Source organism: Mesoplodon densirostris, chromosome 2 (assembly GCF_025265405.1).
Source record: "Mesoplodon densirostris isolate mMesDen1 chromosome 2, mMesDen1 primary haplotype, whole genome shotgun sequence".
NCBI classification, from domain to species: Eukaryota; Metazoa; Chordata; class Mammalia; order Artiodactyla; family Ziphiidae; genus Mesoplodon; species Mesoplodon densirostris.
Window position 1 is genome coordinate 80,605,643 of NC_082662.1, and position 26,503 is coordinate 80,632,145.

The 26,503-nt window shown below is 40.3% G+C and overlaps 1 protein-coding gene across 1 annotated transcript; it reads right to left on the minus strand.

The window, feature by feature from the left end:
- Positions 1-4,963: 4,963 nt before the first annotated feature.
- LOC132503253 (golgin subfamily A member 6-like protein 22) lies at positions 4,964-26,268 on the minus strand. The gene is made up of 16 exons (XM_060119682.1): positions 26,152-26,268; positions 25,011-25,059; positions 24,392-24,582; positions 22,887-22,971; positions 22,377-22,535; positions 21,839-22,029; positions 20,109-20,193; positions 19,073-19,237; positions 18,537-18,724; positions 11,196-11,244; positions 10,650-10,814; positions 10,141-10,299; positions 9,632-9,790; positions 9,123-9,281; positions 8,583-8,770; positions 4,964-5,266 (listed from the first exon to the last, which is right to left on the minus strand). The coding sequence occupies exons 1-16, from the start codon at positions 26,266-26,268 to the stop codon at positions 4,964-4,966; spliced, it is 2,412 nt and encodes an 803-aa protein (XP_059975665.1).
- Positions 26,269-26,503: the final 235 nt, after the last annotated feature.

Here is a 26,503-nt window from a genome sequence, read left to right on the forward strand (position 1 = left end):
ATTTATTTATTTATTTTTGGCGGTACGCAGGCCTCTCACCACTGTGGCCTCTCCTGCTGCGGAGCACAGGCTCAGTGGCCATGGCTCACGGGCACAGCCGCTCCGCGCCATTTGGGATCCTCCCGGACCAGGGCACGAACCCGTATCCCCTGCATCAGCAGGCAGACTCTCAACCATTGTGCCACCAGGGAAGCCCCTCGCCACTAACTTTTAAGTTGTGAAGGTTGGCTCTAGCCTTGAACCAATGAAACCAGCTGTAGCTGGCATTAAAATTTGTGCCCTCTCATTCTTCACTGTGTTTCTTCTTCAAGTCTTCATAAAGGCTTTTAGCTTTCTCTTGAATCAGCATTAAGTTGAGTGGGACTCTACACTGATGCTGATCCTCCATCCACACACTGAGAAGTTTCTCTATATCCTCCAACACTTTTCCACTTTTCTTCAATATTGTTGACATCATCGGCACAGCAGACTTCACATGTTCTGTGACCTTCTCCTTCTTCTTTAGAATTGTGCTGATGATTAAATGATTTATGTTATAAGAACAAACAATATCTACCATCTTTTCGACTCACTCTATTATTTTCACTTTTGTTTCCATTGTTATTGCTTGGCACTTCTTAGCAGTACCAGCTACATCACCGCTGCTTTTACACTTGCTTCTGGACATCCTGGGCTTGAAATAAAGATACTGTACTAATGTACTCTATACAGGACTGTACAATAAAGTACACAAAAGCACAACCACTTGTAGAGGATGCACACAAGTGACAGTGTACACCAGACACATGAACTAACTTATGTGATTGGACATCTTTGGAAGTTCGCAAGTTGAAGTTTCATATGTAGGGGACTTACTGTACAATCTTACCTCAGGAAACAAAAATATCTCAAATAAACAACCTAATGCAATTAGAGAAAGAAGAAAAAAAAAGCCCAAAGTTAGTAGAAAGAAATCATAAAGATCAGAGCAGAAATAAATGAAATAGAGATGAAGAAAACAATAGAAAAGATCAATGAAACTAAAAGCTGGTTCTTTGAGAAGATAAACAAAATTGATAAACATTTAGCCAGACTCATCAAGAAAAAAAAGGAGAGTACTCAAACCAAAAAAAATTAGAAATGAGAAAGGAGAAGTTACAATGGACACTACAGAAATACAAAGGATCATAAGCAACTACTACAAAAAACTCTATGCCAATAAAATGGACAACCTGGAAGAAATGGACAAATTCTTAGAAAGGCACAATCTTCCAAGACTGAACCTGTGGAAGACATAGAAAATATGAAGAGACTAATCACAAGTACTGAAATTGAAGCTGTGATTTAAAAACTTCCAACAAACAAAAGTCCAGGACCAGATGGCTTCACGGGAGAATTCTATCAAACATTTAGAAAAGAGTTAACACCTATTCTTCTGAAGTTCTTCCAAAAAATTGCAGAGGAAGAAACACGCCCAAACTTGTTCTGTGAGGTCAGCATCACTCTGATACCAAAACCAAATATATCACAAAAAAAGAAAACTACAAGCCAATATCACTGATGAACATAGATGTATGAATCCTCAACAAAATATTAGCAACTGAATCCAACAGTACATTAAAAGGATCATCCACCATGATCCACCATGATCACTCACCAAGTGGGATTTATCCCAGGGTTGCAAGTATTCTTCAATATCCACAAATCAATCAGTGTGATACATCACATTAACAAACTGGAGAATAAAAACTACATGACCATCTCAATAAATGAAGAAAAACTTTTGAGAAAATTCAACACCAACTTATGATAAAAATCTCTCCAGAAAGCAGGCATAGAGGGAAATTACCTCATCATAACAAAGACCATATATGACAAACACATAGCTAACATTCTCAAGGATGAAAAGCTGAAAGCATTCCCTCTAAGATCAGAAACAAGGCAAAGATGTCCACTCTTGCCATTTTTATTTGACATGGTTTTGGAAGTCCTAGCCATGGAAATCAGAGAAGAAAAAGAAACAAAAGGAATCCAAATTGGAAAAAAAGAAGTAAAATTGTCACTGTTTGTAAATGACATGATACTATACATAGAAAATCCTAAAGAGCCTACCAGAAGACTACTAGAGTTCATCAATGAATTTGGTAAAGTTGCAGGCTACAAAATTAATACACAGAAATCTCTTGCATTCCTGTACACTAACAATGAAAAATCAGAAAGAGAAATTACAGAAACAATCCCATTTACCAATGCATCAAACAGAATAAAATACCCAGGAATAAACATACCTAAGGTGACAAAAGACCTGTACTCTGAAAACTATAAGACACTAATAAAAGAAATTAAAGATGACATAAGCAGATGGAAAGATATAACATGTCCTTGGATTGGAAGAATCAATATTGTCAAAATGAGTATACTTCCCAAGGCAGTCTACAGATTCGGTGCAATCCCTATCAAATTACCAATTGCATTTTTCACAGAACTAGAACAAAAAAAATTTTGATTTGTATGGAGATACAAAAGACACTGAATAGCCAGAGCAATCTTGAGAAAGAAGAACAGAGCTGGAAGAATTGGGCTCCCTGACTTCAGACTATACTACGAAGCTACAATAATCAAAACAGTATGGTACTGGTGCAAAAACAGAAACATAGACCAATGGAACAGGATAGAAAGCCCAGAAATAAACTCACACACCCATGGTTAATTAATCTATGACAAGAGAGGACAGAACATACAATAGAGAAAGACAGTCTCTTCAATAAGTGGTGCTGGGAAAACTGAACAGCTACATGTAAAAGAATGAAATTAGAACATTTTCTAACACCATACACAAAAATAAACTCAAAATGTATCAAAGACCTAAATGTAAAGCTGGACACTATAAAGCTCTTAGAGGAAAACATAGGCAGAACACTCTTTGACATAAATCACAGCAATATCTTTTTGGATCCACCTCCAAGAGTAATAAAAATAAAAACAAAAATAAACAAATGAGACCTAATTAAACTTAAAAGCTTTTACACAGCAAAGGAAACCAAAAACAAAATGAAAAGACAACCCATAGAATGGGAGAAAATATTTGCTAATGAAGTGACCCATAAGGAATTAATTTCCAAAATATTCCGAGATTAATTTCCAAAATAGCTCATGCAGCTCTATGTCAAAAAAACAAACAACCAAATCAAAAAAAAAAAAAAAATGGGCAGGAGATCTAAACAGACAGTTCTCCAAAGAAGACATACAAGTGGCCAAAAATCACATGAAAAAGATGCTCAACATCACTAATTATTAGAGAAATGCAAATCAAAACTACAATGAGGTATCACCTCACACCAGTCAGAATGGCCATCATCAAAAACAAACAGTAAATGCTGGAGAGGGTGTGGAGAAAAGGGAACCCCCCTACACTGTTGGTGGGAATGTAAATTTGTACAACCATTGTGGAGAACAGTATGGAGGTTCTTTAACAAACTAAAAATAGAACTACCACATGATCCAGCAATTCCACTCCTGGGCATATATCCACAGAAAACCATAATTCAAATAGATACATGCATCCCAATGTTCATTACAGCACTATTTACAATAGCCAAGACATGGAAGCAACCTAAATGTCCATCTACAGAGGAATGGATAAAGAAGATGTAATACATGTATACAATCAAATATTACTCAGCCATAACAAAGATCTAAATAATGTCATTTTCAGCAACATGGGTGGATCTTGAGATTATCACACAAAGTGAAGTAAATCAGGCAGAGAAAGACAAATATCACTCATACGGGGAATCTAATTTTAAAAAATGATACAAATGAACTTAGTTACAAAACAGAAACAGACTTACAGATATCAAAAAACAAACTTATGTTTACCAAAGGGGAAACGTGGGGGAGAGGGATAAGTCAGGAGCTTGTGATTAACATACACACACTACAATACCTAAGGTAGATAACCAACAAGGACCTACTGTATTTTACAGGGAACTCTACTCAATATTCTATGATAACCCATAAGTGAAAAGAATCTGAAAAAAAATGAATATATGTATATGTATAACTGAATCATTTTACTGTACACCTGAAACTACAACAGCATTGTAAATCAACTGTACTCCAATAAAATTTAAAAAAAAACAACAACGGATATATGCAGAGCTGAATCAAAACAATGGAACAGAAGGACAAGAGATTATCTCCTCCCACAAATATTTACATCATAAACATATCTACATGTGGAACAATTCTCACAGAATACCTGCTGAATGCTGGCAGAATATCTCATAAAACCAAAATTGCAAAAAAGATCACCATGTAACTAGGTGGGACAAAAAGGAAAAAAGGAATGGAGACAGGACATGTACCCCTGAGAGGGAGCTGTGAAAGAAGAAAGATTCCCTCACCTTTGGAAGCCTCCTCACCAACACGGAGATCAACCGGGACAGAAAGGGAGTTTCAGAGACTCAGAAGAGAGTGTAGCAGCCAGTTTGTGGCAGGCAGAATAGATAGAGGCCAGCACAGAGTGTCCATGCCACCTCACTGCGTTCCTCAGCCCAGATGTGCATCTGTGGGTACTTGCTGGAGCTGGGTGCTGAAACTTGAGCTTCAGAGGACAAACCCAAGAGAGGACTACAGTTGGCTTTTCGGAGACAGCCTAAAGGGGCTGGAGTGTGTTCCAGGGGGCAACGTGAGGAGCCTGGGTCCACCACTGAAACCCCATTGTTAACATGTGTGCTTGAAGGGAGGGTGTTTCCTGCCACAGCAGCTACCTCATTCTCACCATACACAGGAGGCAGGGCTAAAATCTGAGCACTCTCCCCGGGGCTGTGCAATCCATGAATTTGTGTACCACCTGCAGCTTTGTAAAATAAGTGCCTTTGGGACATCCAAGTTGTTGCTGGTACTTCCCTGGCTGTAGCGGTTCTGGCTGAAGGCTCTGAGGATGTGTGCACATGGAGGTTGGGCCAGGACCTGGGCTGACTCATGGCAGGTCCAGGTGCAAGACTACAGCAGTCCCATGCCTGACCTCAGCAGTTCTGCACCAACAGATCTGCTCTACTGGCTTTGTGAGCATAGCACCTGAGGAACACCCAGGCTGATTGTTTGAATATCCACAGTTGAGGTGCAGGCAAGGATGGTGGCCAAAACAGTGTGCTTTGTGAATCTGAGCAATGGGTGACAGGCAACACCACACATAAGCACACTTCTCGACGGGCAGTTCCTGCAGTATAATACTCAGTGGCTCCTCTCCCAGCAGGAGCACTCCAGTCCCACCTACCTCACACTACAGTTCAGAAATGGATCTGGAGGCATCTATTCCAACAACTGTGGAGCTGACCCTGCCCCCCACAGGGCTGTGACAACCACAGAGCAAAGAGGAGTCCCCACTCAACAACCAGTGCAGGCTCTGGCCATCACAACAACAATCATAGCCCCTATCAAGGGGATAGTAGCCAGCACACACGGAGGAAATATGTGGCAGGCATCCATACAAAAAATAGCCCTCACACCTAAAATATTAGACTCACACAGACTACACAGGGACACTCCCACATAAAAACAGCACTTCAAGACCACAGTAGGTAACCATTTCTCCTAAACTCATAGAGTCAGAGAAATATAAGTAAAATGAAGGAGAGTCTCATTCAGTCTACCAGATCACAAATTCAAAAAGGAGGTAATGAAAATACTGAAGGAATGAAGAAAGGCTTTACATAGAAATGCAGATTACTGTAAAAAGGAACTAGGAACTATAAAGAGGAGCCAACTGAAATTAGAAGACTCATTTGCAGAGACAAAACCTGAGCTAAAGAAAATAAATAGCAAACTGCGTAATGCGGAAGAATGAATAAGTGATCTGGAAGACAGAATAATGGAAATTACCCAGATCAGAACAGCAGACAGAAAAACAAATGAGGAAAAATGAAAGCAATTATAAGATAATATAAAGGATCCCAAACTACACATAATAAAGATCTCAGAGGAGAAGAGAGAAGGGCATCAAAAATGTATGTGAAGAAATTATAGCTGAAAACTTCCCAAACCTAAAGAAGGAAACAGATATCCAGGTACAGGAACCACGGAGGGTCCCAGACAAGATGAACCCAAACAGACCTACACAAAGACATATTATAATTAAAATGGCAAAAAGTTAAAGAGAGGATTCTAAAGGCAGCAAGGGAAAAACAAAAAGTTAATTGCAAGGGAACTCCAGTAAGTCTATTAGCTGATTTCTCTACAGAAACCTTGCAGGCCAGAAGGGAGTTGAAAGATATATTCAAAGTCCTGAAGGGGAAAAACCTGCAACCTAGGATACTCTACCCAGAAAGATTATCATTTAGAACAGAAGGAAAGATAATTTCTCAGACAAGTGAAAACTAAAAGAATACAGAAATACTAAATCTATCCTAAAAGAAATTGAAAGGTCTCCTCTAAATAGAAAAGAAGTATGTATAGGAAAAAGAACATCACAATTGGAAAGTAAATCCCTTAAATAAGTCAGTACACAGATTTTTTAAAAATCAAAAAATTTCTGTGAAAACAGTGATAAACACAATGAACAGCAAAATGATAAACATGAGGATGTAAAAGAGGACATCAAAATCATAAAATGTGTGTCTGAGTTTTATGTCACTTAAAAATAAATTTGATGTTCCAAGTTTATTTTACAATTATCTGATATTTACTGTTTTTATCAAGATTTTTAAACATTTAAGTCTAAAATCAAGCTGGAATTTTCTTTGTGCAAGATTTGTAAGTGATCTAGTCACCCTCTTATTCTATATGACTGTCCAGTTGGCTGACAACACTTTATATTCAGTTTATATTTTCCAACTGATCTGAAATAACACTGTACACATACAGTTGATCAGGTATATTTTTGGTTCTATTTTTAGACTATGTAGCATGTTCTTACTCTTTGTTTTCATATTTCTGCCTCAATGATACATTGTTCTATTTATTGCAGTTCTATAAACTTCATTGCACCCCTTCTGAATTGTCATGGCTTTTTAATTTGTTTGATCAGCTCCATTTAAAATTTACAATCAGCCTTTGTGAAATTTTAACTCAAAACACATAAAATTTACAGGTGAAGTAAAAGATAATTGTTTTATATAAGAAATTAGTCCTTTCCTCTAAAGAAATCAGTATACATATTCATTTGTATAATTATTTATATGTGACTTTCAGAAGCATTATTTAACATTAGAATGTTGCTTTTTTTCAAGATATTACAAATTTGACCTTCTCTTTGTCTTCTACTCAGTTGTTTCCATTTCCATTTAAATTAACTACCCAGCAACATTAATTCTATAGTTTGTGTGCCAGGCATTGATGTCCTATAGTAGATAATTTTTCTATTTTTATATTAAAATTTTGATGAAAAAAGAAAAATTGCATGCATAAATGAAAATAATCCAGATCACAAAGCTGTTATAAAAACTTTTAATATTACCAGAATTTAAACAAGAAAAATAACCGGTAATTAGTGACCACACATGTTTTATCTTCTCCCAAATCTGAGACCAAAACAAAAAGCCGTGAAGTATTTTCTTTGTCACTGTCTTCCTGTGTCTATGAAGTGCAGTCATTTTCAGTATTTTGCTCATAATTCTTGTCATTATCATTGCTCACTGTGACCTAAAAATGTATGATGTGTTAGTAAACTGAAAACTTTTCAAAGTTTCAATATTTCAAAAACAAGGTTTTCCATTAACAATTTATAAAATCATCTGTGATTTCTTTTAAAGAGCTCTTTCTTAATAGATCATGAGAAGATATTATTTTCATCAAGAATATCTCCTGGTTTAGGCTTGGAAGGTGAGACGAAGCATAGCACAACCTTACTCATACTCACTCATCACTAGGGTTTTCCTAGAGTGCTAACCAGGCATAAGGACAATTGTTATAAGATATTCCAGCCAAATTTATGCTATTGGGGTGGGAGCCCTCCCTGTGAATCATACGAATTCTCACCCACATATAAAAAATACCCAGAACTCCTAAGCTAAGTTCCAGATGGAAGAAGAGAGAACTGCCCCTTTGCTGCAGGCTGTTCTGCAGGTTATCCTCACTTGCAGACAACTGCAGCCAGATTAGGAGCTGTCAGTTGCCAACATTTCTAAGTCTGTGCATATTTGACAGTTTTAGGTTAGCAAGGATCTGTCTTAGGGTCTTTGCGGGTAGTAGGATCCCTGAAAATTGGCAGGAAGCTTGGTAAAGTGAACCAATTCCTGCTTTTATTGATATTAGATACAATTGGTCAGAAATCCACTTGAAAACCCTGGGAACCCCATTTAATACTGGCCCCATGAGATCATGCAGGAATACCTCAAAACAGCAGCACAAGCCCTGGGAAAGTTATTTATATTCTGTAAATGCTTGGAGGTACCAAGATACTCATGGACTCTTCAGAAACTCACGGTGAAGAGAACTCAAGTGCCTGGATACAAGCCATTAAAATCTCAGGGTTTCTAGTGAAACTAAAGCAGTAAAAGACCATGATGCTTTGCTTTATGACTGCTTTAATTTTCACTCATCCCTTCCTGAGGTTCCAGGGCTTTGTTCCACAGTCACTACCCAGACCCAGACCAGGTTACCTCCAGCATCTGAATCCATTCATTCATCCTTCTCAGAAGATTGTCTCTTTCTCTCATCTCCTCTGTCATTTTGACTCTAAATGCCTCAAAGGCTCTTCCTTGGTCCTCAAACTTTTGCTGCAATTCATTAAACTTTTGCTCAAAAAGCTCCTTTCCCCTCTCAGTGGCCTCTCTTTTGGCTTGTTCTTCTGCTCCAGGAAGATTATACACAGGGAAGAAAACAATAGTCAGCCCTGAGAGCTACAACCCTCATCCCCCACCCCTCCACTTTCTCAGTGACCAAACTGTCTTGAAAAATGCAAATGGACATGTCTGAATTCACCTGTGATCACATATCAAGGGCAGGTGTGAGAGTGTGCTAGGAAAGGCACTGACTAGCCAGATAGATGTACAGCCATAACTGGGCTTGTTTTCACATGTAGCAGAGCGTGTTCAGGGAAGGAGAAGAAGGTCTCTGCTTCTGGAAGTTCCTCCTGTCATAGTTCTCAGAAGGCATTGCAGGAAACTTCCTACCCCACTTGAGCTGGGCCCTCCCAGTACCTGCTGAGGTCTTTTCACTTTCTCTTATCTCCTCTGTCATTTTGGCTCTTAATCCCTTGAAGGCTCTTTCTTGGTCTTCCAGATTTTTCTGCAGCTCTTTAACCTTTTGTTCAAGAGACTCCTTTTCCCTTTCAGCTGCCTCCCCTTTGGCCTGCTCTTCTGCTCAAGGGCGATGTTTGAAAGGGAAGGAACCAACAGTCAGATCTGAGAGCTACAACTCTCCCAATTCCCAACCCTCCACGTTCTCCATGACCAAACTGTCGTGAAGAAGCATGTGGACACGTCTAAATTTACCTGTGACCACATATCAAGGGCAGGTTTGGCAATGTGCTAGGAAAGGCCCTGACTGGCTAGATGGAGTTACAACCACAACTTTCCTTCTTATTTTCAGATGAAGCAGAGTGAGTTCACAGGAGGAGTGGAGCTTCTGGAAGTTCCTCCTGTCAGAGTTCTCAGAGGGCATTGCAGGAACCTACCCACCCCACTGTGAGCTGAGCACTCCCGTGTACCTGCTGAGGACTTTTTCCTTTCATTCAACTCCTCTGTCATTTTAACTCTTAGTATCTCGAAGACTCTTTCTTGGTCCTCCAACTTCTGCTGCAATTCTTCAATCTTTTGTCCAAGAGGCTCCTTTTCCCTCTCACCTGCCTCCTTTTTGGCCTGCTCTTCTGCTCAAGGGTGATGTTTGAAAGGGAAGGAACCAACAGTCAGATCTAAGAGTTACAGCTCTCCCAATTCCCAGCCCTCCACGTTCTCCGTGACCAAACTGTTGTGAAGAAGCATGTGGACACGTCTAAATTTACCTGTGACCACATATCAAGGGCAGGTTTGGGAATGTGCTAGGAAAGGCCCTGACTGGCTAGATGGAGTTACAACCACAACTTTCCTTCTTATTTTCAGATGAAGCAGAGTGAGTTCACAGGAGGAGTGGAGCTTCTGGAAGCTCCTCCTGTCAGAGTTCTCAGAGGGCATTGCAGGAACCTACCCACCCCACTGTGAGCTGAGCACTCCCGTGTACCTGCTGAGGCCTTTTTCCTTTCATTCAACTCCTCTGTCATTTTAACTCTTAGTATCTCGAAGACTCTTTCTTGGTCCTCCAACTTCTGCTGCAATTCTTCAATCTTTTGTCCAAGAGGCTCCTTTTCCCTCTCACCTGCCTCCTTTTTGGCCTGCTCTTCTGCTCAAGGGTGATGTTTGAAAGGGAAGGAACCAACGGTCAGATCTAAGAGTTACAGCTCTCCCAATTCCCAGCTCTCCACGTCCTCTGTGACCAAACTGTCGTGAAGAAGCATGTGGACACGTCTAAATTTACCTGTGACCACATATCAAGGGCAGGTTTGGGAATGCGCTAGGAAAGGCCCTGACTGGCTAGATGGAGTTACAACCACAACTTTCCTTCTTATTTTCAGATGAAGCAGAGTGAGTTCACAGGAGGAGTGGAGCTTCTGGAAGCTCCTCCTGTCAGAGTTCTCAGAGGGCATTGCAGGAACCTACCCACCCCACTGTGAGCTGAGCACTCCCGTGTACCTGCTGAGGACTTTTTCCTTTCATTCAACTCCTCTGTCATTTTAACTCTTAGTATCTCGAAGACTCTTTCTTGGTCCTCCAACTTTTGCTGCAATTCTTCAATCTTTTGTCCAAGAGGCTCCTTTTCCCTCTCAGCTGCCTCTCTTTTGGCCTGCTTTTCTTCTTCTGGAAGATTTTAGATAGGGAAGAAAACAACAGTTAGTCCTGAGAGGTAGAGCCCACCCTACCCCAAACTTCCACTCTGTCAGTGACCACGCTGTTGTGAAAAAGGAGATGGACATGTCTAAATACACCTGTGACCACACACAAGGGCAGGTTTGGGAACCTTCTAGGAAAGGCCCTGACTGACTGGCTGGACCTACAACCGCAATTAGCCTTGTTTTTGCAGATGTAGCAGAGTGTGTTCACAGAAAGAGAAGGTGCCTGTTTCTGGAAGTTCCTTCTGTCAGAGTCTCAGAGGGCATTGCAGGAATCTACCCACCCCACTGTGAGCTGAGGTCTCCCCTGTACATGCTACGTTCATTTCTGCATCATAAAGGAGCTCACCTTTCTTCATGTAGTGTTCCTCTAGTATTTCTGGTATCCTCAGTAGGCACTGGAGACAAGAAAGAGGCAAAGATATGTCAGGTAGGTCTGACCTGAACTTCCACTGAAATGTTCTGAGAAATGAACTGTTCTGAATAACATTCCCTGGTTGCTTCCCACTCTTCAAGTAAATTTACCAGATCCTGCCTGCCTCACTACCTACCTCTCTAGCCTCCTTGCCAGTTTTGCTTCTACCACCCATGCTAAGTTCCACCAGTCAGAAGAATGTGCAGTTTTACAAATCGGTAACCTTGGGTGCTTTCATATTTTTTTCATATGCTGTATTTTACTGCTTGTGACTCTTCTGGTAACATCCCACCTTGGATAATATGTATAAAGTTTCAAAATTTACATCACACTCTGCACCACATTAACTAATTGAAGAATAAAAATCATATGATTATCTCAATAGATGCAGAAAAAGCTTTTGACAAAATCCAACACCCATTTATGATTAAAAACTCTCCAGAAAGTGGGCATAGAGGGAACCTACCTCAACATAATAACAGCCATATATGACAAACCTACAGCTAGCATCATACACAACATTGAAGAGCTGAAAGCATTCCCTCTAAGATCAGGAAAAAGACAAGGATGCCCACTCTCACCACTTTTATTCAACATAGATTTGGAAGTCCTATCTATGGCAATCAGAGAAGAAAAAGGAATCCAAATTGGAAAAGAAGAAGTAAAACTGTCACTGTTTGCAGATGACATGATACTATACATAGGAAATCCTAAAGACACTTCCAGAAAACTACTAGCATTCATCAATGAATTTGGTAAAGTTGCAGGCTGCAAAATTAATACACAGAAATCTCTTGCATTTCTATACATTAACAATGAAAGATCAGAAAGAGAAACTCAAGAAACAATCCCATTTACCATTGCATCAAAAAGAATAAAATACCTAGGAATAAACTTACCTAAGGAGACAAAAGACCTGTACTCCAAAAACTATAAGACACTTATGAAAGAAATCAAAGACACAAACAGATGGAAAGATATACCATGTTCTTGGATTGGAAGAATAAATATTGTCAAAATAACTATACTACCCAAGGCAATCTATAGATTCAATGAAATTCCTATCAAATTACCAATGGCATTTTTCACAGAACTAAAACAAAAAATCTTAAAATTTTTATGGAGACAAAAAAGACTCCAAATAGCCAAAGCAATCTTGAGAAAGAAAAAAAGAGCTGGAGGAACCAGGCTCCCTGACTTCAGACTATACTACAAAGCTATAGTCATCAAACCAGTATGGTACTGGCACAAAAATAAAACTATAGATCAAAGGAACAGGATAGAAAGCCCAGGAGTAATCCCACACACCTATGGTCAATTAATCTAAGACAAAGGAGGCAAGACTGTACAATGGTAGAAAGACAGTCTCTTCAATAAATGGTGCTGGGAAAACTAGATAGCTACATGTAAAAAAATGAAATTAGATCATTCTTTAACACCATACACAAAAATAAGCTCAAAATGGATTAAAGACCTAAATGTGAGACCAGACACTATAAAACTCCTAGAGGAAAACATAGGCAGAACACTCTGTGACACAAATTGCAGCAATATCTTTTCTGATCTGGCTCCCAGAGTAATGGAAATAAAAACAAAAATAAACAAATGGGACCTAATTAAACTCAAAAGCAAAGGAAACCATAAACAAAATAAAAAGACAACCCACAGATTGGGAGAAAATATTTGCAAATGATGTGACCAGCAATGGATTAGTCTCCAAAATCTACAAACAGCTCATGTGGCTTAATATCATCAAAACAAACAACCCAATAAATAAATGGGCAGAAGACCTAAATAGACATTTTTCCAAGGAAGACATACAGATGGCCAAGAGGCACATGAAGAGATATTCAACATCACTAATGATTAGAGAAATGCAGATCAAAAATACAATGAGATATCACCTCACACCAGTCAAAATGGCTATCATCAAAAAATCCACAAACAATAAATGCTGGAGAGGGTGTGGTAAGAAGGCAACCCCCCTACACTGCTGGTGGGAATGTAAATTGGTACAGACACTGGAGAACAGCATGGAGGTTCCTTAAAATCTAAAAGTAGAGCTACCATATGACCCTGAAATCCCACTCCTGGGCATATATCCAGAGAAAAACATGGTCTTAAAGGATACATGCACCCCAATATTCATTGCAGCATTGTTTACAATAGCCAAGACATGGAAGCAACCTAAATGTCCATTGACAGAGGAATGGATAAAGAAGATGTGGTACATATATACAATGGAATATTACTCAGCCATAAAAAAGAATGAAATAATGCCATTTGCAGCAACATGGATGGACCTAGAGATTGTCATACTGAGTGAAGTAAGTCAGACAGAGAAAGAGAAATATCGTATGATACTGCTTATATAGGGAATCTAAAAATAAATTATACAAATGAATGTATTTACAAAACAGAAATGGACTCACAGACTTAGAAAATGAACTTATGGTTACCAGGTGGGGAAGGGTGGAGGGAAAGGATAGTTAAGGAGTTTAGGATTGACATGTACACACTCTATATTTAAAAAGGATAACAAACAAGGACCTACTGTATAGCACAGGGAACTCTGCTCAGTCTTTTGTGGCAGCCTGGATGGGAGGGGAGTCTGGGGGAGAATGGATACATGTATATGTAAGGCTGAGTCGCTTTGCTGTGCACCTGAAACTACCACAACATTGTTAATTGGCTAAACTCCAATATAAAATAAAAAGGTAAAAAAAAGAAACTCTGGATCAGAGAGATAGTTAAGACAAGAGTCAAAATTTCAAATGTTCTATTCCATTATGGTTTATCCCAGGATATTGAATATAGTTCCCCGCACTATACAGTAGGACCTTGTTAAAAAAAGCAAAATTTTACACGACACTCTTCCTCCAGGAAGGTTCCCTAAAGCACCTTCCCCAAGTGAAATCATTGTATATACTTTGGTAAATTTGTATCAATTATACATTTTAAATGTATGAAATTTATGGTTTGTGAATTATTAATTTTAAAAATCTTTTGTCTTTTAATTAATTTATTTATTTTTGGCTGTGGTGGGTCTTCGTTTCTGTGCGAGGGCTTTCTCTAGTTGCGGCGAGTGGGGGCCACTCTTCACTGTGGTGCACAGGCCTCTCAGTGTCACAGCCTCTCTTCTTGCGGAGCACAAGCTCCAGACTCACAGGCTCAGTAGTTGTGGCTCATGGGTCTAGTTGCTCCGTGGCATGAGGGATCTTCCCGGACTGGGGCATGAACCCGTGTCCCCTGCATCAGAAGGTGGACTCTCAACCACTGCACACCAGGGAAGCCCGAAATACTCTATTATGGCTACTAGTAAGTGGCTTAAGTCCCTCAGCTTTCCTTGTGAAATATTGGGTTTACATTATATAATCTTTGTGCTTCCTCAGCTCTAGCATCCTGAGTTTCTATCTACAGGGTATGATTAACAGTAATACAACTAAAAGCAAAGTAAGTATAAAGAAAGACCTGGTAAGAGAATCTTCCAAGAGGAACTTGGATTGCTATGAATGAGACAGAGCGCACAGAAAAACAACAAGCTCGAAATAACTTAAGTGTGTTCCAAGGACATATGGGAACTTTGCAAGTGTTCAGTCAAGGAGGACATCTGAGTGCCTGTACTATACTGACTTTGCTTCAGAGGTCAGAGAGATTTCCAGAAGAAGTGCCTGAGTTTGGAAAAGAAGGAGATAAAATAGAGTAATATCATCTATTAGAAATCTCTTACTCAGAGGAATCAGGATCTTTCTACCATGAATGGCAATAAATCTGTGGCCAATAAAGTGGCCGTGAGGGAGAGAGGGTAACATGAAGAATTAACTATTAAGACAAATTACATGTAGTGCTTCAGTAACTTCTCCTGCTTCTATTAGATACACTCCATTAGAATATCCACCTGATAACCCTGGGAACCCCATTTAATGTTGGCTCCATGAGATCATTCAAGGATCCCTCAAAACAGCAGCACATAAACCACTAGCCAGACTCATCAAGAAAAAAAGGGAGAAGACTCAAATCAATAGAATTAGAAATGAAAAAGGAGAAGTAACAACTGACACTGCAGAAATACAAAGGATATGAGAGATAACTACAAGGAACTCTATGCCAATAAAATGGACAGCCAGGAAGAAATGGACAAATTCTTAGAAATGCACAACCTTCCAAGCCTGAACCAGGAAGAAATAGAAAACATGAACAGACGAATCACAAGTGATGAAATTGAAACTGTGATTAAAAATCATCCAACTAACAAAAGCCCAGGACCAGATGGCTTCACAGGTGAATTCTATCAAACATTTAGAGAAGAGCTAACACCTATCCTTCTCAAACTCTTCCAAAATATAACAGAGGGAGGAACACTCCCAAACTCATTCTACAAGGCCACCATCACCCTGATACCAAAACCAGACAAAGATGTCACAAAGAAAGAAAACTACAGGCCAATATCACTGATGAACATAGATGCAAAAATCCCCAACAAAATACTAGCAAACAGAATCCAACAGCACATTAAAAGGATCATACACCATGATCAAGTGGGGTTTATCCCAGGAATGCAAGGATTCTTCACTATACGCAAATCAATCAATGTGAAACACCATATTAACAAATTGAAGGAGAAAAACTGTATGATCATCTCAATCGATGCAGAGAAAGCTTTCAACAAAATTCAACACCCATTTATGATAAAAACCCTGCAGAAAGTAGGCATAGAGGGAACTTTCCTCAACATAATAAAGGCCATATATGACAAACCCACAGCCAGCATCGTCCTCAATGGTGAAAAATCGTCCACTAAGATCAGGAACAAGTCAAGGTTGCCCACTCTCACCACTATTATTCAACATACTTTTGGAGGTATTAGCCACAGCAATCAGAGAAGAAAAAGAAATAAAAGGAATCCAAATGGGAAAAGAAGAAGTAAAGCTCTCACTGGTTGCAGATGACATGATACTATACATAGAGTATCCTAAAGATGCTACCAGAAAACTACGAGAGCTAATCAATGAATTTGGTAAAGTAGCAGGATACAAAATTAATGCACAGAAATCTCTAGCATTCCTATACACTAATGATGAAAAATCTGAAAGTGAAATTAAGGAAACACTCCCATTTACTATTGCAGCAAAAAGAATAAAATATCTAGGAATAAACCTACCTAAGGAGACAAAAGACCTGTATGCAGAAGATTATAAGACACTGATGAAAGAAATTAAAGATGATACAAATAGATAGAGAGATATACCATGTTCTTGGATTGCAAGAATCAACACTGTGAAAATGACTCTACTACCCAAAGCAATCTACAGATTCAATGCAATCCCTATCAAACTACCAATGGCATTTTTCACAGAACTAGAACAAAAAATTTCAAAATTTGTATGGAAACACAAAAGACCCCAAATAGCCAAAGCAATCTTGAGAAAGAAAAACGGAGCTGGAGGAATCAGGCTCCCAGACTTCAGACTATACTACAAAGCTACAGTAATCAAGACAGTATGGTACTGGCACAAAAACAGAAATATAGATCAATGGAAGAGGTTAGAAAGCCCAGAGATAAACCCATGCACATATGGTTCCCTTATCTTTGATAAAGGAGGCAAGAATATACAGTGGAGAAAAGACAGCCTCTTCAATAAGTGGTGCTGGGAAAACTAGACAGGTACATGTAAAAGTATGAAACTGGAACACTCCCTAGCAGCATACACAAAAATAAACTCAAAATGGATTAAAGACCTAAATGTAAGGCCAGACACTATCAAACTCTTAGAGGAAAACATAGGCAGAACACTCTATGACACATATCACAGCAAGATCCTTTTAGACCCACCTCCTAGAGAAATGGAAATAAAAACAAAAATAAACAAATGGGACCTAATGAAACTTAAAAGCTTTTGCACAGCAAAGGAAACCATAAACAAGACCAAAAGACAACCCTCAGAATGGGAGAATATATTTGCAAGCAGCTCATGCAGCTCAATATCAAAAAAACAAACAACCCAATCCAAAAATGGGAAGAAGACCTAAACAGACATGTCCCAAAGAAAATATACAGATTGCCAAAAAACACATGATAGAATGCTCAACATCATTAATCATTAGAGAAATGCAAATCAAAACTACAGTGAGATATCATCTCACACCGGTTAGAATGGCCATCATCAAAAAATCTACAAACAATAAATGCTGGAGAGGGTGTGGAGAAAAGGGAACCCTCTTGCACTGTTGGTGGGAATGTAAATTGATACAGCCACTATGGAGAACAGTATGGAGGTTCCTTAAAAAACTAAAAATAGAACTACCATACAACCCAGCAATCCCCCTACTGGGCATATACCCTGAGAAAACCATAATTCAAAAAGAGTCATGTACCAAAATATTCATCGCAGCTCTATTTACAATAGGCAGGACATAGAAGCAACCTAAGTGTCCAACAACAGATGAATGGATAAAGAAGATGTGGCACATATATACAATGGAATATTACTCCACCATAAAAAGAAATGAAACTGAGTTTTTTGTGGTGAGGTGGATGGACCTACAGTCTGTCATACAGAATGAAGTAAGTCAGAAAGAGAAAAACAAATACTGTATGCTAACACATATATATGGAATCTAAGAAGGAAAAAAAAAAAAAAGAAAAGGTCCTGAAGAACCTAGGGCCAAGATGGGAATAAAGACACAGACCTACTAGAGAAGGGACTTGAGGATATGGGGAGGGGGAAGGGTAAGCTGTGACAAAGTGAGAGAGTGGCATGGACATATATACACTACCAAATGTAAAATAGATAGCTAGTGGGAAGCAACCGCATAGCACAGGGAGATCAGCTCGGTGCTTTGTGACCACCTAGAGGGGTGGGATAGGGAGGGTGGGAGGGAGCTAGACGCAAGAGGGAAGAGATATGGGAACATATGTATATATATAACTGATTCACTTTGTTATAAAGCAGAAACTAACACACCATTGTAAAGCAATTATACTCCAATAAAGATGTTAAAAAAAAAAAAACAGCAGCACAAGCCCTGGGAAAATTATTTATATTCTGTAAATGCTTGGAGATACCAAGGTCCTTATGGACTGTTCATAAGCTCACTGTTTACCAAACTAAAGTGCCTGGATATAAGCCACTAAAAACTCAGGGCTTCTAGTGAATCAAAAGCAGTAAAGGACAATAGTGCTTCTCTCTATGACTTTGATCTAATTTTCACCCATCCCTTCCTGTGGTTCCAGGTTTTGTGCCACAGTCACTGCCCTGACCCAGACCAGGTTACCTCCAGCATCTGAATCCTTTCATTCACCTTTCTCAAATGGTTGTCTCTTTCTCTCATCTCATCTGTGATTTTGACTCTAAATCTCTCGAAGGCTCTTTCATGGTCCTCCAACTTTTGCTGCAATTCTTTAACTTTTTGCTCAAGAAGCTCCTTTTCCCATTTAGCGACATCTCTTTTGGCCAGATCTTCTGCTCCCAGAATATTTTAGAGAGAAAAGAAAACAACAGTCAACACTGAGAGCTACAACTCCCCAACCAACAACCCTTGCTTTCTGAGTCACCTAACCATCTGGGAAAAACAGATGGACATGTCTAAATTCACCTGTGACCACACATAGGGACAGGTGTGAGAATGTGCCAAGAAAGGGTATGACTAGCTACCTGGAGGTACAACCACAACTCTCCTTGTTATTTTCAGATGTACCAGAGTGTGTTCACAGAAGGAGGAGAAGGTCCCTCTTTCAGGAAGTTCCTCCTGTCAGAGTCTCAGAGGGCACTGCAGGAACCTACATACCCCACTGTGAGCTGAGCCCTCACCTGTACCTGGTGAAGTCTTTTCTCTTTCTCTTATCTCCTCTGTCATTTTGACTCTTAATTCTTCAGAGACTCTTTCTTGGTCCTCCAGCTTTTCCTGCAGCTCTTTAACCTTTTGCTCGAGAAGCTCATTTGCCCTCTCAGCTGCCTCCCTCTTGGCACGCTCTTCTGTTTGAGGAAGATGTTAGAGAAGGAAGGAAGCAATAGTCAGATCTGAGGGCTGTAACCCTTCGCCACTCCCCATCCTCTAACTTCTTTGTGACCATACTGTTGTGAAAAAACAGATGGAAATGTCTGAATTCACCAGTGTCCACACACCAAGGGCAGGGTGGAGAATCTCCTGGGAAGATCCCTGACTAGCAGGCTGGACCTACAACCACACCTTGCAGTGTCCTTTCCCAATGAAATAGAATGTGTTCACAGATGAGAGGAAGCTCCCTGCTTCTGGAAGTTTCTCCCATCAGACTTCTCAAAGGGCATTGCAGGAAACTACCCAGCACCTTGTGTGCTGGGCCCATCCATGTACCTGCTGAGGTCTTTTCTCTTTTTCTTATTTTCTCTGTCATTTTGCCTATGAATCCTTCAAAGTCTTTTTCTTGGTCCTCCACCTTCTGCCACATCTCTTTATACTTTTGCTTTAGAAGCTCCTTTCCCCTCTCTGATGGCTCTCTTTCAGTCCATTCTGCTTGTCCAAGAAGATTTTAGAAAGGGAAGAAAACACAGTCAGCCCTGAGAGGTACAACCTCCTGCATCCACTAAACCTCTACTTTCTCAGTGACCAAACTGTTGTGAAAAAGGAGATGGCTGAGGCTGTATTCACCTGTGATCACATATCAAGGGCAGGTTTGGGAATGTGCTAGGAAAGACACTGACTGGCTGGCTGGACCTAAAACCACAACTGGCCTTGTTATTTTCAGATGAAGCAGAGTGTGTTCACAGAAGGAGAAGTCCCTGCTTCTGGAAGTTCCTCCTGTCAGAGTTCTCAGAGGGCATTGCAGGAACCTACCCACCCCACTGTGAGCTGACCCCTCCCCTGTACCTGCTAAGGTCTTTGCTGCATCACGAAGGAGCCCATCTGTCTTCATGCAGCATTCCTCTAGTTCCTCCTTTATCAACCCTATTCTCTGGAGACACAAAGTGGCAAAGACATGTCGGGCAGGTCAAACCTGAACTTCCATTGATATATTCTGAGAAAAGAACTATTCAGAATAACACTCCTTGGTTGTGTCCAACTGCCTACAATAAAGTTTCCAAGATCCTGCCTACATTGCTACCCCTCCAGCCTCCTCTTCCAGTGTTGCTTCCACCAGCCATGGAGGTTCCACCAGTCAGAATAATGTGCAGTTTTACAAATACGTAACCTTGGGCAATTTCATATTTTTCATATGCTGTTTTTTCTGCTTCTGGCTCTTCAGGTAACATCCCACCATGGATAATATGTACAAAATTTTCAAAATTTACATCACACCTCTTCCAGGAAGATTCGCTAAACTACCTTCCCCATGTGAAATCACTGTACATTTACATTCATAAATTTGTATCAGTTGTACACTTAAATGTATGAAGTTTATGGCTTGTGAATTACATCTCAATAAAACTCTTTAAATAAACTTGAATTACTACATCTCAGAGAAAAGTGCTGAAATACTCTCTTTAAGGCTACTAGTAGGTCTTCCCTGTTGGCGCAGTGGTTGAGAGTCCGCCTGCCGATGCAGGGGACACGGGTTCATGCCCCGGTCCGGGAAGATCCCACATGCCGCGGAGTGGCTGGGCCCATGAGCCATGGCTGCTGAGCCTGCGCGTCCGGAGCCTGTGCTCCGCAACGGGAGAGACCACAACAGTGAGAGACTCGCGTACCGCAAAAAAGAAAAAAAAAAAAAAGACTAATAGTAAGTGTCTTTATCCCCTGAGCCTTCCAGGTGAAATGTAGGGTTTGCTTTTTATAATGTCTGTAGTTCCTCACAGCTGTAGCTTCCTCACATTCTATCTAAAGTGTATGATTAACAGTAATATAACTAAAGGAATAATAAAGATAATGAAAGATCTGGTAAGAGAAGCTCCACAGAGGAACTTGAGCTGCTATGAATGGGAGAGAGCACACAGGAAAAATAACCATCTCAAAATAACTTAAAGTCTGTTCCAAGCACATAAGGAAATTTTGCAAGTGTTCAGTCAAGGAGGACATCTGAGTGTCTGTACTGACGTTGCTTCAGAGGTCAGACATATATCCAGAAAAGTGCTTCAGTTTGGAATTGAGTAATATAGTCTATTAGAACTCTCTTACTCAGAGAAATCAGGATCCTTCTACTATGAATAACAGTAAATCTGTGGCCAATAAGATGGATTTTAGGTAGTGAGGGAAACATGAAGAATCAACTATTAAGACAAATTACCATGTACTGCTTCAGTAACTTCTCCTGCTTATATTAAATATACTCAGAATATCTACTTGTTAAACTGAGAACCTCAGTTAATATTGATTCCATGAGATCATTCATGAATCTCTCAGAACAGCAGCACAAACCCTGGGAAAGTTATTTATGTTCTATAAATGCTTAGAGGTCCAAGGTCCTCCTGGGCTCTTCAAAAACTGTGAACTAAATTCAAGTTCTTGGATAGAAGCCATTAAAATCTCAGGGCTTCTAGTGAATCAAAAGCAATAAAAGACAATGGTTCTTCTCTCTATGACTTTGCTTTAATTTTCACCCACCCCGTCCTGAGGTTCCAGGGCTTTGTTCCACAGTCACTGCCCTGACCAGACCAGGTTACCTCCAGCATCTGAATCCTTTCGTCCATCTTTCTCAGAAGGTTGTCTCTTTCTCTCATCTCCTCTGTCATTTTGACTCTAAATCCCTTGAAGGCTCTTTCTTGGTCCTCCATCTTTGGCTGCAATTCTTTAACCTTTTGTTTAAGAGGCTCCTTTTCCCTCTCAGCTGCCTCTCCTCTGGCCCACTCTTCAGCTCCAGGAAGAATTTAAAGTAGGAAGAAAACAAGAGTCAGATCTGAGAGCTACACCCTCCTGTATCCAACCCCCCACTTTCTCAGTGACCAAACTGTAGATAAAGCATGTGGACACATCTAAATTCACCTGTGACCACACATCAAGGGCAGCTTTGGAAATGTGCTAGGAATGGCCCTGGCTGCCTGGCTGGACCTACACCAGCTTGCCTTGTTGTTTTCACATGTAGTAGAGTGTGTTCCGGGAAGGAGAAGAAGATCCCTGTTTCAGGAAGTTCCTCCTGTCCAAGTCTCACAGGGCACTGCAGGCAGCTACCCACACCACTGTGGGCAGAACCCTCCCCTGTACCTGCTGAGGTCTTCTCTCTTTCTCTTGTCTCCTCTGTAATTTTGGCTCTTAATCCTTCCAAGAGTCTCCTTTGGTCCTCCAACTTTTGCCACAGCTCTTTAACCTTTTGCTCAGAAGGGTCTTTTTCCCTTTCAGCTGCCTCTCTTTTGGCACACTCTTCTGTTCCAGGAAGATTTAGAGAGGGAAGGAAACAACAGTCAATCCTGAGAGCTACAACCTCTCATCCCCCAAACCTCGACGTTCTCAGTGACAAAACTGACTGGAAAAAGCAGATGGACAGGTGTGAATCCACCTGTGACCACATATCAGGGCACATGTGGGAATGTGCTAGGGAAGGCCACTACTGGCTGCCTGGACCTATAACCACAACGCTCCTTGTTATTTTCAGATGAAGCAGGGTGAGTCCACAGGAGAGGAAGATCCCTGCTTCTGGGAGTTCCTCATGTGAGAGTCTGAGAGGGCATTGCAGGAACCTACCCACCCCACTGTGAGCTGAGCCCTCCCTTGTACCTGCTGAGGTCTTTTCTGAAACATGAAGGAGTTCACCTTTCTTCATGTAGTGTTCCTCTTGTTCTTCTGTTATTTTTCTTATGATCTGGAGACACAAAGGGGCAAAGACGTGTCGGGCAGGTCAAACCTGAACGTCCACTGAAATATTCTGAGAAATCAACTGTTTCAAGTAACATTCCCTGGTTGCTTCCCACTGCCTACAAGTAAAGTTTCCAGATCTTGCCTACCTCTCTGCCAGTGTTGCTTCCCCCCAAATGCTAGCTTCCACCAGTCAGAAGAATGTGCAGTTTTACAAATAGGTAATTTGGGGGGGGGGTTATATTTTTTACATGCTGTTTTTTCTGCTTGTGGCTCTTCTGATACATCCCACTTTGAATAAGATGTACAAGTTTTTCAAAACTTACTTTACATACCCCTTCCAGGAAGATTTCAGAAAACACCTTCCCCATGTGAAATCACTGTACATTTACATGGGTACATTTGCATCAATTGTATATTTTTAATAAACAAGATTTATATTGATAGTTTTTAAATTATATCTCAGTAAAACTGCTTAAAGAAAACTGAATCACTCCATCTCAGAAAAAATATTGCAATACTCTCTTTTCGGCTACTAGTAAGTGTCAACTCCCTGAGCCATGCTTATGAGATGTTGGATTTACATTATAGAATCTCTATGGTTCACCGCAGCTGTAACAACCTGAGATTCTATCTATAGGGTATGATGAACAGTACTACAACTAAAAGCAAAACAAAGATAAAGAATGATCTGGTAAGAGCATCTTCTCAGAGGAACTTAGCTTACTGTGAATGGAAAGAAGTACAGAAAAAGCAACAAGCTCAACATAACCTAAGTGTGCTCCAAGCACATCAGGAAACTTTGGACATGTTCTGTCAAGGAGGACATCTGAGTGCTTTTGCTTTGCTTCAGAGGTTAGACAGATGTCCAGAAAAAGTGCCTGAGTTTGGAAGAGGAGGAGATAACTTGGAGTAATATAGTAATTTAGACTCTTACCCACAGGAATCAGGATCCTACTACTATGAATAGTAGTAAATCTGTGGGCAATAAGGTGGCCTCGAGGTAGAGGGGGTAACATGAAGAATCAACTATTAAGACAAATTACATGTACTGCTTCAGTAACTTCTCCTGTTGATATTAGATACTCTCAGAATGTCTACTTGATAATCCTGAGAACCCATAAAATATTGAATCCATGAGGTCATCCAGGAATCCCTCAAAAGAGCAGCACAAGCCCTGGAAAAGTTATTTATATTCTATAAATGCTTGGAGGTACCAAGGTCCTCCTGAGATCTTCAGAAAACTTGCTGTGATCAGAACTCAAATGCCTGGATATAAGCCATTAAAATCTCAGAGCTTCTAATGAATCAGAAGCAGTGAAGGGCAATGGTGCTTCTCTCTAGGACTTTGTTTTAATTTTCACCCACCCCTTCCTGAGTTTCAAGGACTATTTCCATGGTCACTGTCCAGACCCAGACCAGATTACCTCCAGCATCTGAATCCTCTCGTTCAACTTTCTCAGAAGGTTGTCTCTTTCTCTCATCTCGTCTGTGATTTTGACTCTAAATCCCTTGAAGGCTCTTTCTTGATCCTCTAACATTTGCAGCAGCTCTTTAAACTTTTGCTCAAGAGGATCCTTTTCCTTCTCAGCTGCCTCTCTTTTGGCCTGCTCTGTTGCTCCAGGAAGATATTAGAGAGGGAAGAAAACAAAAGTCAGCCCTGAGAGCTACAACCCTTCATCCCCCAAACCTCCACTTTCTCAGTGACCAAACTGTCTTGAACAAGCAAATGGACATGTCTGAATTCACCTGTGACCATGCATCAAAGGCAGTTTTGAGATGGACATGTCTGAATTCACCTGTGACCACACATCAAGGGCAGTTCCTTTGCTAGGAAAGGCCCTGACTGGCTGCCTGGACCTATAACCACAACTCTCCTTGTTATTTTTGAGATGAAACAGAGTGTGTTCATAGAAGAAGGTCCCTGCTTCTGGAAGTTCCTCCTGTCAGAGTCTCAGAGAGCATTGCAGGAACCTACCCACCCCTGTGTGAGCTGAGTTCTCCCCTGTACCTGCTAAGGATTTTCTGTGTCCTGAAGGAGCTCACCTTTATTCATGAAGCATTCCTCTAGTTCCTCTTTTATCTTCCCTGAGCTCTGGAGACAGAAAGGGGTAAAAACATGTCAGGCAGGTCAAACCTGGAATTCCATTGAAATATTCTGAGAAATCAACTGTTTCAAATAACATAAGCTGGTTGCTTCCCACTGCCTACAAGTAAAATTTCCAAGATTCTGCCTACCTCACTCCCCATGCAGCCTCCTTGCCAGTGCTCCCTCCTCCACCCTGCCCCCCACCCCTCCCACCCCATCCCTGCCACATGCTAGCTTCCACCAGTCAGAAGAATGTGCAGTTTTACACATAGGTAACCTTGAACGCTTTCATATTTTTCATAATTTTTCTTCCACTTACAGTTCTTCTGGAGACATCCCACCCTGGATAATATGTAAAAATATTTCACAATTTACATACCACACCTCTTCCCGGAATACTTCCAAATACACCATCCCCACATGAAATCATTGGACATTGACCTTGGTACATGTGTATCAACTATACATTTTAAATGCATTAAATTTATGGTGCTTGTTTTATAGCTCAATAAAACTAGTTAAAGAAACTTGAATTACTCATCTCTCAGAAAAAAAAAAAACCTGAAATACTGTCTTTAAGACTACTATACTCTCTTTAAGACTACTAGGAAGTTTCTAAGTTCCCTGAGCCTTCCGTGTGAAATGTTCGGTTTGTATTACATAACTCTATGGTTCCTCGCAGCTGTAGCATCCTGAGGTTCTATCTACAGGGCATGATTAACAGTAAGACAACTAAAAGCAAAGATAAAGAAAGATCTGGTAAGAGAATCTTCCCAGAGGAACTTGGCTTACTATGAATGGGAGAGAGTACACAGTAAAAGCAACAAGCTCAACATAACTTGTGTGTTTTCAAGTATTCAGTCAAGGAGGACATCTGAGTCTCTTTACTGACTTTGTTTCAGAGGTCAGACAGATTTCCAGAAAAAGTGCCTGAGCTTGGGAGAGGAGGAGATAAATTGGAGTAATATAGTCTATTAGAACTCTCTTACTTAAAAGAATCAGGATCCTTCTACTACGAATGGTAATAAACCTGTGGACAATAAGGTGGCCTCAAGGTAGCGGAAGTGACATGAAGAATCAACTATTGAGACAAATTACCATATACTGTTTTAGCAACTCTGGTTTGTCGTATTTGATGGAGTACTCCATTACATCTTGTCTATAGGCCGCCTTTGACAGTGCCAGGACAGTTTTGGTGGGAACCTCCTTCTGCATAGCCACTTAATTTCCACACTAGGACAGAGGTTCTCTAAACAAGGAACCTCCCATTGTTGAAGGCATCCAGAAGGTCACCACAAGAATCCACAGTCCTGAATAAGGCAGGAAATTTAGGGAAGCAATGATTAATGATCAATAAATCTGAAACTACAAATCTAAAATGATTTTTTAATCCTATGTAGTATGAAAATCTTCATAAACCACATCTCCTTCTACTAAATTAGTGTTTTTT

What these genes read in the sequence shown, in the direction of transcription:
- LOC132503253 (XM_060119682.1), bottom strand. Translation starts at nt 26,268, where the DNA reads ATGCAGAAGGAGGTTCCCACCAAAACTGTCCTGGCACTGTCAAAGGCG. An exon ending in GGAATGCTTCATGAATAAAG is followed by an intron (nt 24,583 to 25,010) that starts GTGAGCTCCTTC and finishes ATCTTCCTGGAG; the next exon opens with CAACAGAGCAGGCCAAAAGA. An exon ending in AAGAGAGAAGACCTCAGCAG is followed by an intron (nt 22,030 to 22,376) that starts GTACAGGGGAGG and finishes TTCTTCCTGGAG; the next exon opens with CTGAAGAGTGGGCCAGAGGA.